This window comes from Egretta garzetta, unplaced genomic scaffold, assembly GCF_000687185.1.
Source record: "Egretta garzetta isolate BGI_Z169 unplaced genomic scaffold, ASM68718v1 scaffold151, whole genome shotgun sequence".
Taxonomy (NCBI): domain Eukaryota; kingdom Metazoa; phylum Chordata; class Aves; order Pelecaniformes; family Ardeidae; genus Egretta; species Egretta garzetta.
The window spans coordinates 915,794-928,024 of record NW_009258615.1 but is presented as its reverse complement, the minus strand read 5'-3'; the positions used below and the strand labels follow the sequence as shown (position 1 = coordinate 928,024).

Below are 12,231 nucleotides of genomic sequence, written 5' to 3'. Positions count from 1 at the left end.
TCTGTTTTGCAAAGGTCATAATTTTGTATATCTCATTGTTTACAGTTCAAGAATGGTTTGATATATTTGAAAGAACCTGAAAGATGTCTGTTCTTAATCATTTAAATGCAATTTAATTTTTTTTCCATAGGTCTTCCTGTGTTTTCAGAGAATTGCTGCTGACATACTTGGCATCAAACTAAACAAAGCAGAATTGGAACAATCACAGGTGATTTTCCACAAATACATGTTTTTCTCATAGTATTTTAATGAGTATTAAAGAAAAAGTCATTGCAAATTAATAACTGTCCTTTAAAGCAAGCTGCATCTGTTGTTCTGAAGACAATTATTTACTTTCACAACAGCTTTTTTAAATATAATAATTCTTTATTTATCCATCATTATAAACTTGCTGAAACAAGAAAATATATGCTCAAAAAATTAGGACAAAACTTCAGTTTGAGAGCTGTTTGTTTAAAAATAGTACTTAAAATTGGTTTAGGAATGAAAACCTCTCTATATGTATGCATATCCAGGTATCATGGAAGACATATATACATTAATTACTGTACATTGATGTCAGATACAGTTTTGATGATTGTTCTTTTTTAACCCTTTACATATTTAAAAACAAATTTTGGTTTAGAACACTAAAAATTTAAGTGATAGAAGGCATAAGCTTCTGTGAGTGGGAATGTTCTAAATCAATCTTCATATTAGTCATACAGGAAAAAATATTATTTGTCAGTCGCAGAGTCAGGAATTAACTATGTCAAATCCTGTTTGATTAATCTCAGATTTTAGTTTTCATTGTGTGCCTGTATAATACAGGACCAGAATACTTTCTGCAGTAGTGACTATCTGCCTCAGGGAAGGAATATTGATGTTGTAGTCACTATTTCCCATTTTATTCTGATGTGCAGATGAGAAATGAACCCTATTCTGGTTCAGCATCCCCATTCTCAATATCAGGCAGACCTATGGAATCGTATGTCTGGGTAGCTATTATGGCTCCGTGGCATCTGCAAATTTTTTTGTCAGTCTACCAGTCCCAAATAATCTCCCCCTAAAGGAGCTGCATAGTTTCTGCCTTTGCGTTTTGTGTTCTTTGCGTTATGAGTATTATCTTGGGGATTTTTTGCCATTTCCTCTGCAGTAAGAAAGGGCTGAGAGAGAGGAAAATGTTTCCGAGCAATAGGTGGGAAGGTTGTCAAGAAGGCTGTGCCCCATTCTCTTATATTGGTTAGCAGTGAGTTAGGGATGCGAATATAAGGATTTCGCTGTGAACATGTGGCAAAACCCTGCTGCGTGTCCTGCTCTGAACTGTAGCAGAGCTTTGCAGTTCACGCTGTTCAGTAATTGATGTATGCAAAACAGCCCTAATGAGAACATGGTTTTATGACCTTATGAATTCGCGGGGGAAAAGTGTTTTCATGGCTTTAAAAAATTTTAACTGTAACTATATTAATTAAAAATGTGCTTGCTTAACTGTATCTACCAGAGTTGGAAGTCACTTAGTTTTTATCAGTGAAAGTTAGGACATCAAAAACATGTTAATTGTTCAAATAAGCAATCAAGCAAGAGGTTTTCTAATATAACCCCCTTTCCCTTACCACCTCCTTCTTCCTAGTTCCTGCTTCTATAAATAATTTTCCTGCCAGGAAGACTGTGTGCATATTTAAATTTGTAATGGTTTAAACCAGAAAGATTTTATACAAGCCCAGTTTAAGAAGCCTCGAAAACTAAGATTATACTACCGAGGCAACCCTTACTATATAATGATGCTGGAGATTACAGTACGCTTATTTTTAAATTTACTTGTTGAATCAAAAGGAAGCTAGCTGTTCTGGTGGTGTAATATCCTGGAGCTGCTAGTTACTACCAACATTAAACAAGTACCACAAAATAACAAGCTTATTTAAAAGAAAGGCAAAACATTTCTTCTGTACAGCTTGGTCTCCTGCTTCTTGAAATATACAATAAATATGTAATTTCTGAAAGTGTTTTGCCACAGCAGTGTTTACAATCTGTGTTGAAGTGGTTAACTAGAAAACTGTATTGCAAACAGTAAAATGGTAAAATACACTTGTAGTGCGCACTGAACAAGCAAAGCTAAGGAGCTTCAGAAAGCTGTAATTTGTAGGTAGAGAAATGCTGTGTCTTTTCAGTGATCTTCTACTATTAAGGCACCATCCATCTATTGTTCTGAGCTCTATGCTTATTTGCATATAAATAGTTCAGCACATAGAGTTATTTAATTTTTCTTTGGTTGTTTAGCACTGGAACATCAGTCTTAGACCTCTTTCTGCTGTGTGGTGGTGTGCTCTGGTAACTCAGGTGTAAGCTTGTAGAGAGGTATGCAAATAAATTAAAAAGAGAATATGAGAAATGGGGTGATACAGAAAATTGTAGCTTCCTAAGGAAAGTGTCTATTTTTAGGTTGTTTTTAAAGTAAGAACCTCTGTATAGCCCTGACTCAAGAGTACATAACTTTTAATGTCAAATTGGTATCGGCATTAAGTAGGCCTCTTTCTACCTTACTTTTGTAATTACAATTTTTAATTTTATTGAGCAGATCAATGCAATATGCAATATGTGGATCAGACAAAGTTGATGTTACACAAATTGCAGTAGCAATAGCCTATAAATAGTAAATACGCATAAATTAAATACTCACTGTGGCCCACACATTGGCTGTTCATGTGAATCCAAGCTATAGTGATTAAAAAAAAAAAGGTACCCCCCTGCCCTGAAAAACCAAGAACAACAACAAAAAAACACAACAAAAGTAGAAACAAAGCTGGTAAACGGAGTTGGACAGAAAAGAAACGTCACTGTCACTCTACAGGTACAGCAGAAGTCACTATGTGGTGCTATGCATTGCATGTAGCTAAAGCGTGAGAACTGGAAAGCAGCTGCCTGACTCTGCAAGGTTCTGCTACTCAAGTGTAGTTTCAATCTCTTCCAAACAAGCAATAGTTCTTTGTTACCAGTAAAATGTTTGCTTCCTTTCATAGTGCTATTTTGAGTGGGCCATAGGAATTGCCCCAATTTAAGTCAGTGAGAAACCAGTGGGAATTGTATTGGAGTGCCTGTCTGTTAGCTGTATCTTAAGGTTCATTGTTGTATGGAACCAAATATCTTGGTCACTTCTTAAGACAGGAAAGGTGAAGTCTCTGCATAAAATTGGAGAAGGAAAGCTTTAACCTTCATATCCTCAGGGAGATGAATAGAAGGACATTTCTTAAGAGAAATCTATTAGTCTGCAGTGGAAAAGACTAACTGAAGTAACGTGTTGATGCTGTTTCCCAAAAGCATGGAGCTGGTCTCTTGGCTGGAAGGAGGTGGTGTTAGATGATGTTGCCATGACTAGGTTTCTGGTTTACCACAGACTTTTTGTATGACAGATACAGGCTCCTTAGTGTGGTGGTGGTTTATTTGTTTTTTTTTTTTTTTATTCATCTGTAAAATGGGCACAGGGCTTCCGTAAATTGTGGAACAGTTATGGGAATGTGTTCCTTAAATTTTCTAGGAATTTAATACTCTAGCTATTGGACTACAAAAGTAGATAGCTAGCTAGATGGATGCTAGACAAATGCTGTAAAGAATCAAATGAAAAATGCAATAGTAAGTGTGACTCATCCTTAAGTCAGTAAGTATGCAAGTGTTGACTTAGGTTTAGTTTTTGAACAAAGAGTAAAACACATTTTAGTTCTTACAAATGTCCCCTATTTACATGCTGGATTATATCTTCCAGTTTTCCGAGGGTTTGTCGTTTTGAAAAGTGAGAAGGCTGTTGCTTGAATACGTTTGCCAGAGGACATCCGATGTCTTCATTCAATCTAGGTGGTAGCAAAATATAAGATGAAATACTAAGTTTGTGTAAAATGCCAATGGTGAAATGCTATATGTGAATTATGTTTTATTACACATTTCTTCATTATTACAGATTGCTTAATATTAAGAATACTCTTTAAAAATCTTTTCTCACATTTTTGATTTTTATGCCCGAAGATCATATTTCCTGTGTTTAAAATCGATTATAATTGTCACAGTCTCTAGGAAGATCTTGGAAGTGATTCACAGGTGGTTAGAAATAAGTAATAGGAATCCCAAACACATTATTTTACCTTGTATGAATTTGTGGGGCTTGATTCATGACTTTTGGGCTTTGATAACTGGCAGAACTGCAGAAGCTCTTGTGAAAAGTGGATGGGGGTTCCTGGTCCCCTTCAAATTAACAGCAAAACTTCTGTTAATTAACTGTAAGAACAAGCCTTAGAAATGGAATTATTTACCATGCATTGTTTTAGAAAACAGTTGCAGCAGTTTAAGATATTAATGCAACCCAAGCTATTTGTTACTGCCCTTTTGCTGGAATTTATCACTCCCACAGCAGAATCAGAAAATGGAAGGTGATCATGTGCTTTGGCCACATCAGGGTGAAGTTGAGCAGCTTAGCTTAAACTGCTGCTGAAAGTTGTTTTTAAGTGAAGCTGCCAGACTTTGTGCTGAAGCGGATGAGGTGCAAGTACACGTTACATTCCACCAGCTCTCCTTTGGCAGCAGTGATCTCCAGCAGAGGAATAGGACAGACATTTGGGGGTGGTAAGTTTTTAAACTATCTCAGCTAGAGCTACTAAACCTTGTCTGTTAGCATGCTGAGATGACTGTTAATCAAACTTTTTATTTGGTCAAAACTGTGGTGGAACAAAGAACTGGATTACTCTCTATGCGTGACTGGAAAGTAGAGCATGTTTTTGAAGTGGAAGCATTCCAAAGTAAGAAAATTGCAGATTCTGACTTATTTTCAGTCCTCAAAATACTCTCTCTTTTAAATCGCAAGGGTCTGATGAAATTTGAGGAAATAGCTCCTTTACTAATCAAATGTTTTTCTTTCTATATTTTTTACTTTCAACCGTGGTGTAAAAACTGCATGGGGTATAGCTTTGTTCCTTGGCATTGGCAAGAGCTAGCATTTTTGTAAGTGATGTGTAGTTTTCTCATTAACTAAATGCCAGTTCAGCAAACTAGGGGGTGTGTGCACCAGCTCTGTACAATAAAACATTTGGCAGATAAGTCAGATCTGGAATTCAGAACACCTGCACCAAGAAAGGTTATTTCTCATTATTGACACTGGTTTGAACCATGGCAATGATATGCCCGTCCTCGAAACTCATACAAAGAAGCCCAAGTTTTTAATTACCATGAAGTTGTTAAAAGAAATGTTGCAGTGGTATTTACTGGTATTTTGGTATTTTTTACCTTTTTTTTTATTTATATGAAATTCCTTTAGAAAATCCCAGTCATTTATGATAGTCAGTTTCTTGCTACAACATGCCTAAGCATGGGTCACTAACCTGCCTGTGTTTACAGGATGGGATTTAGACCAATGTTTTGAGGAACAATTAATTGCCTACTGATTGCAAGACTTGTCCCCCCCTCCCCCTCAACACCCCCTCCCTCTAGTCAAAAGATTGGGATGAAGAAACTAGGTCCTGTGAGGTCAGATAACACTGTTTAATCCTAAAACTCCTACTACCGCCTTACATGGGATTTGGCAACCTTTCCCTTGATAACAGCAGGCCAGGAGTCCAGTAAATCATGAGTGTTGTCCATGAGATAAGATAATATGAATGTGATCAATTAAACTCAAAAAGACTACATCAGCAGCTAATAAATCCAGATCCCTTACCAGCCAATTCAATTATTGTTGCTTGTTTGACATACAGGTTTTATTTACAGAGGTAATCTTTAACATATACTGTTTATATATTCATATAGTCCAGTTTATATATTGTTTTCTTTAAAGTAATAATATTCATTCATTTATCCATTCGTTTTAACCTTGAAAATGTGTTGTGTTGAAGTATTTAAGAAAAAATTTTTAAACTGGTTTAGAGTATCTTTCATAGTAGACTTACCTCCTGTGTTACTACTTTGATGAAATTGTCCTATGAATTTTTCTCCTGTTTGCATGAACACTGTATTAATAATGAGAAAACTTTCAACAGTTTCATTTGTCTTTAAGGGGAGAAATGAGAGCCTTTTGTTTTTATATGAAGTAAAGAAAAACCAAAGCTTTGCCGCAATTAGATGTGAGGTTGTTAATTTATGTTGCTGTTTCTGATTATATATTCTGTTACAATGCAGTAGTTAGGTAATGGGAAAGATGCATGTGTACATCTAATGCACTTGTACAGTCTTTGATAGGAAGCTGACTAATGTAATGTTTAAGTATCCTAGACTTAAAGGAATAGGCCCTTGTCATCTTTTCTTCCACTGAATTGCCTTCCTTTTCATTCTGTCCCTTCTCTTGCTTTAATACACTTTTGCTGATTCCACGTATCAATATTTCGCTTTGGTGCTTTGAAAGGGCATGTCCTTGAAGAAGCCCAAGAAGCAGCCCTGATGCTGATAGTGCTGCTTTCAGCGAGACACATTGCTCTTGTATCAGCATAAGGCCTGAAAAGATATGCACTTTCATTTTGCTTTTGCATAGTCTTTTTATGTCATTCATTCGTTCTTTTCAACTACTGATCAATCTCTCAATTTTTTTTCCTTCTCTTTTCTTTTTACATTCTTCTCCGTGCCCTCTATCCATTATGTTGATACATGATTAACAGCATGTTGTCAGGGCAGAACTAGTGAAATATCCTGAAGAAGATAACCAACATCACAACACCTCCAACTGCCAGAGCAAAGTCTGCTCAATGCAGTAGTTCAGGTACTGATGGAAAACTTGGGGTTTTTTTTCAAGCTGCATTGCTTTTACATGAAGTAACAACTGTTACAGTAAGTGCTATTGGAAAAATATATTTTGTATCTGTAAGCATTTGTAATACTTAACACAATTATTTTGGAATTCTGGGTACAATGACATGGTGTTTCTACTAATGAGATAGTTCATAGAAACTTAGAAATACTTCATGCTACTGTATCAGGAAGGTACTTCAGTGCTGTATATTCAAAACGTTGCATAGCTGCCTCAGATGGAAATGGACACAAAATTGGAATCTCATTTCCCTCTCCTCATAGAGGGGAGGCCAACAGTCTTATCAAATGCTTTGTAAATAGAATGGGTAATATCTGTTTGATCTGTATTAGAAAATAGGTATTTATGGTATGCAGAGGTTCTTGTTATGTTAATTTAGTCTTTAGTCACTCTGCCTATCAAAGCTTTTTTGAAATATGATTGTATTTGAAATTTGTTTTGAATTCTGTTCAGCTTTTCCTGTGAAGTGCTTGGGGTAAAGATGGAAAGACAAATTTAGGTACAATTTCCAATTACAGTTTAGGCAGTTATTCTTAAAGAATGCATACCATAGTCTTTGTAAACAAATATTGTTCTATTGTTTACGTACAAAACAATTTTTATGGAAGTAAAACTGTATCTGTTGCTTTTGCAAAAAAGTCATGTTCCATTTGTAGTGTTGTGAAAACCTACCGAGGCACTTCCTTCTGCTTAGTATGGATAAAGCGGTATTTAGAACGAGAATTAGCACCTGATAAGGCTTTCTGTAAGGTAATGGAAAAAACCCTAAACAGTGTCTGTTTTGCCTGATTTTTTTTTTCCCTTCATATTTCATAGCAAAATATCTGTTGAATGCTTTTCCAGCATGAGGGTTACATTTTCTGATTGTTACTGTGTCTTCTTTTGTGACAGAGGGTGGTGAAGGCAGATATTGTCAACTACAGCCAGGAGCCCGTGACAAGAACCGTTAATCCTCCTAGAAGCTCCATGTGCGCAGTTCAATGACCATGCTACTCCTCTCTGTTTTGATACCTTTGGCGGTCCTCCTACCTTGACACAGGCTCTGGGACAGGAACAGGAACTTTGTTTTAACAGCGACCATCGCAACAATGCAATTAGAGGTTTCAAAAATGTGTTGCACCCCATTGTACGTTGAGAAGCCGCAGGCAGTTTTTTGACGGGCTGAAATTCAAACATAAGACCACACACACCTTGAAAAATTAAGAACTATATTCTTTTAAATTATATTTAAGTAAAGCAGTATACCTGTGCTTATATGTTTCCTCCTATCTATTTGACTGATACGAGAAAAACAACCAGATGAAGAAGCCCTGTATTCAAAATACTTTTAACAGACATCACCATAGAAGGGTATTTTGCCAAAGCATTTTTAAAATTTTTTTCTCTTTTTTTTTTTCCTCCTGTGATCTGAACTAGCACTCAGCAAAATGTAACTTGGAAAAGCTATCGCTGGAATAATTTTAAGCACATAATACATTTTCTCTATGGGTAATTTGGAAAGTATTCCATTAATATATATACATAGTGCAAAATGTATCAGTCGTATCCAGTAAGAAACAGTGCTTGAAATAAAGCTGTAATACAAAAATAATTACTCTTCTGAACTCTTGAGTTGTCTCTGTGGATGCTCTCAAAAATGCTAGTGGTTTTATGTATTTTTATTACCGCATCAGCATTACTTCTTGCAGTAGTAGATATGCTCATATGTCTTCATGAATATGGATGAACCTCAGTCAACAGTTTGGGCTGTGAATGTTGAGTGATATATTCAGCATACATTAGAAACTGTTGATAGATCAATTAGGATCAGTCATTTTTAATAACTAACTGAATGACTTTTGGCCTGGGACTCTTTTTATTTTTTCTAGTTCAGAGTAAACGACAAATAAAAAGCTGTCTGCTCTGTGATCATCACATTTCTTTCTCCACTGTTCCTTTCCCAGCAGTCTCTTTTAGACATGCAGTTCTCTGCCGGCGCATCTGAATGGAAGGCTAAGGAGAGAAACAAAAATTAAGTGAACTTGATTCCAAACTAGAAATCTCTTCCTGTGTTAACTCTAGAATGTGTTTTCTTATAAAGTACAACAAAAGATTTGGAGATGATTGAGGAAATGAAGGAGGCTGAGTGAAGTAAGTTTGTGTATCACAAGTGGAAATGATAAGGTCCTTCAAGTGAGTGCGCCTATTAAGCTGTTCAAGCAAGTGCTTAATAGTTGGAACTATTAAACTATTAATGGTTTAATTAAAATAGCTAAACTATTTTAACTATGTTAAAAAAAATTCAGATGGCAAAAGTGTGCTATTTGTTATTAGTTTGATATATTCCAAGTTCATTGAAAAGCTAAGTTCATTTTTAAGCCGTACAATGTGCAGCTTGACGCATAGTTTTGTAACTACATGGCAATGACTTAGTGTTGTCATATTTTATCATTTGAATGTGGGAAATTCTCAGAAACAAGCTGAGATACTGAGAAATTATTCTACACCAAGGTAGGTGTGAATTTGCAATAAATTATTGATGCTAGGCTTACAGTCTGTGTTCTTGCTCCTGTCCCGTGCAGTTCGTGTCCCACCGCATAGCTTTACCTTATGGTTAAATGCAACTGAAAGGCGAACTATCTTCCACTACCACCAGAGGAGAACTTCTGTTCAAACAGTTTTTCTGAAGTAGCTGGTAAGTTTACAAGTTTATGCCCTCTGAAGCGCATGGTAAGTTTTTGTTTGGTTTTTTTTTTTTTTTTGAGCCCTCAGGTTTCTTGGTGTGTTTGTGTCCTGAACTCTGCCCGTATGTTCAAATATTCATGAGAGCTGCTCCCTCGGAGGAGCCGAGCACGACCTGGGGCAGCTAGGTGGCTAGAGCTGTCTTTCTCCCGTGCACGTGAGTCGGCTTCATAGTCCTGCTTCCCAAGTAATATGTGGCATGGTCTTGAAAACCAAACAGTGCTTTTCTCTTAAAAACTTCTGTAACTTCCATTTCAGAAGAAAATGCTTTTATATCTTGACACGCAAAGCCCCTTATTGCCCTGAATAATAAAAAACTTTTGCTTTTACATTTGGGGTAATCCTGCAGTAGGAAGGCTGTGATACATCTCCAAGTCCAAGCTATTTTACAGATGGATTTTATGTCTCCGTCTCATCGTGATCTTTTATTCTCAGCGCCTGTTTTTCTAGCTGTCTTTGACTTGCACATCCTTTTGTGTTTTATTCCCATTGATCTTTTTGACACTTTCTGTGTTAAACCCCTGCCTCCTCTGGAGATATTTCTGTTTACATTTCCAAGCTGCTGTCATTCTTCCTCCCTAACATACATGTATATTATTTATGCTAACCAGGAATCTCTCGTCTCCTGTGCCCCCAGCCCCTCCTTTTGCTGCCCCTCTTAACCTCCTCAGATTTTCTGTATTGTATACTGACTTCCACTCTCCCTGCCTTTCCCTGCCCCATTTAGATCCATTACCTGTCCATGTTTTAATCCTTACAGATGAGCTTTGCTCTTTTTGCTCGGCCCTGGGGACCCCACCTTGAGCCTTTGGATTCCAGCTGCAGCCTAAATCCTTAGCTGTGGTAGCTGCCTTTGAAGTGCTGCAGCAGCTGCGGTTGAAGGTTCAGGGGTGCCTTTCCCATCAGCATGGCCTGTCTTCCACCAAGCTGAGCAGAAAGCTCGGAGATAATTCTGGAGGATTAAGCAACATGGAGAGAGGGGGTAGACACTGTTCGGCAGGGAAGGCGAGGGCTGTCTGGAGAGTGGAGGGACAGGAACAACTTCAGTCAGAGAGGTGGCAGGGGGAGGCAGGCGAGCCACCGCCCTGTGCCCTGTCTCCTGTAAGTAAGGTCCCGCTATGAAGCCACACGATTCACATGTGGAGGAGTTTAAGCACGCGCCACATTAATGCACTTAAAAGCTTTTTGCAAGGTGAGAACTGTATGAAAGCAATTCAACAAACAGTAATGAAGTTAAATAATGCAACGCTTTCCAACAGTGAGGCAACGTATGCTTAATGTCCATTGACATGGGGAGCGGGCTGGGGCAGGGGGGGAAGCATGTTTTTTCCTGAAGCTGAGGCCAGATGAAAGGAAGGAACGTGTTCAGGCCCTGATCTTACACAGATCCTCCCTGGTGAAGTGATCTGCCTGCTCTGAGCTGTTGTAACTAATCACTCCAGTAACAGCTCCGCAGCTAAATGGTGTTGCTAAGTTCAGCTCCTCGCTGGGGTCAGTCTCACGTGGTGGGGTGGGTACTGGCAGGAACGTTGTGTCCGGCTGTGTGTTAGATCACCAGTGCTTTTAAAACCTGTATTTGAAGCGTTATTAGACACATGCAACTTCTTAATCTGGTTCTAAAATTCAGTGGGGTCAAATCAAGTCTCTTTCACAAACAGCAGTGTGAAAGTATTTCCCCTGCTGTGAGTGCCAGACCCTGCAATGAGAATGAATACATCGTTCTTTTGACAGTTCATAAAAGTTATGAAAACAGAATCACTTTAAAAAAAAAAAAAAAAGTTTTAAAGGACACATACAAGGTCACTAGAAAAATTACGTGAAGTGTGCTCTTGAGGAACTTAAAAATTGTTATCTGTCTGCATCGTTAGCCATCTATTTACCAAAACCCCCTGTTCCACAAAGCACTGTTTGGGTTTCACTGGAAACTTGGGTTGGGTGGCTTCTTTTAAATGCAGAGCTTTGTCAGAGTAAACACTGGCAAATGCACCTGATAATGAACCTGGTAGCCAAAATTTTATAATTTTGTAATGAAAAATATCATAGTGATGTCTGAAGTTGGCTATTCTTTTGCTTTTTGATGACGATGGCAAATGAAAACAGAATCACTTTAAAAAAAAAAAAAAGTTTTAAAGGACACATACAAGGTCACTAGAAAAATTACGTGAAGTGTGCTCTTGAGGAACTTAAAAATTGTTATCTGTCTGCATCGTTAGCCATCTATTTACCAAAACCCCCTGTTCCACAAAGCACTGTTTGGGTTTCACTGGAAACTTGGGTTGGGTGGCTTCTTTTAAATGCAGAGCTTTGTCAGAGTAAACACTGGCAAATGCACCTGATAATGAACCTGGTAGCCAAAATTTTATAATTTTGTAATGAAAAATATCATAGTGATGTCTGAAGTTGGCTATTCTTTTGCTTTTTGATGACGATGGCAATTTACATAAGTCAAAACAATATTTTTCCTTTTTACATTTTTTTTTTATGCTAGGAATATGGTTGCTTTTTCACAAAGGAAGGTGTGTAATCTTTGTTTCATGATGATCGTGACCTTTTCGTACAAGTTGTAGTAGAGAGTACTGTTTAGAAGGTGGCTGTGGTTTAACCCCAGCCGGCAACTCAGCCCCACACAGCTCAGTCCCCACCTGTGGGATGGGGGAGAGGACTGGAAGGACAAAAGTGACAAAACTCGTGGGGGCAAGATAAAAACGGTTCAACCACCAGTAAGGAAAAGAGGACAAAGAAAACAAACAAACAAA

General features: G+C 37.6%; 1 protein-coding gene across 3 annotated transcripts in view; it reads left to right on the top strand.

The window, feature by feature from the left end:
• Positions 1-8,299, top strand: part of RAB28 (RAB28, member RAS oncogene family) — a 64,616-nt gene extending 56,317 nt beyond the window's left edge. Inside the window, exons 6-8 of one of the 3 annotated variants that reach the window (XR_004843211.1) lie at positions 131-208; positions 4,379-4,587; positions 7,646-7,728. Coding sequence is in view for 1 of the 3 variants with exons in the window: in XM_035903464.1 (XP_035759357.1) it covers positions 131-208; positions 7,646-7,738 (171 nt within the window). In the remaining 2 variants the exon portion in view is untranslated. Of the gene's footprint in view, positions 1-130; positions 209-4,375; positions 4,588-7,645 lie in introns of all 3 variants that reach the window. The other 2 variants (XR_004843210.1, XM_035903464.1) reach the window with 2 other exon arrangements.
• Positions 8,300-12,231: the final 3,932 nt, after the last annotated feature.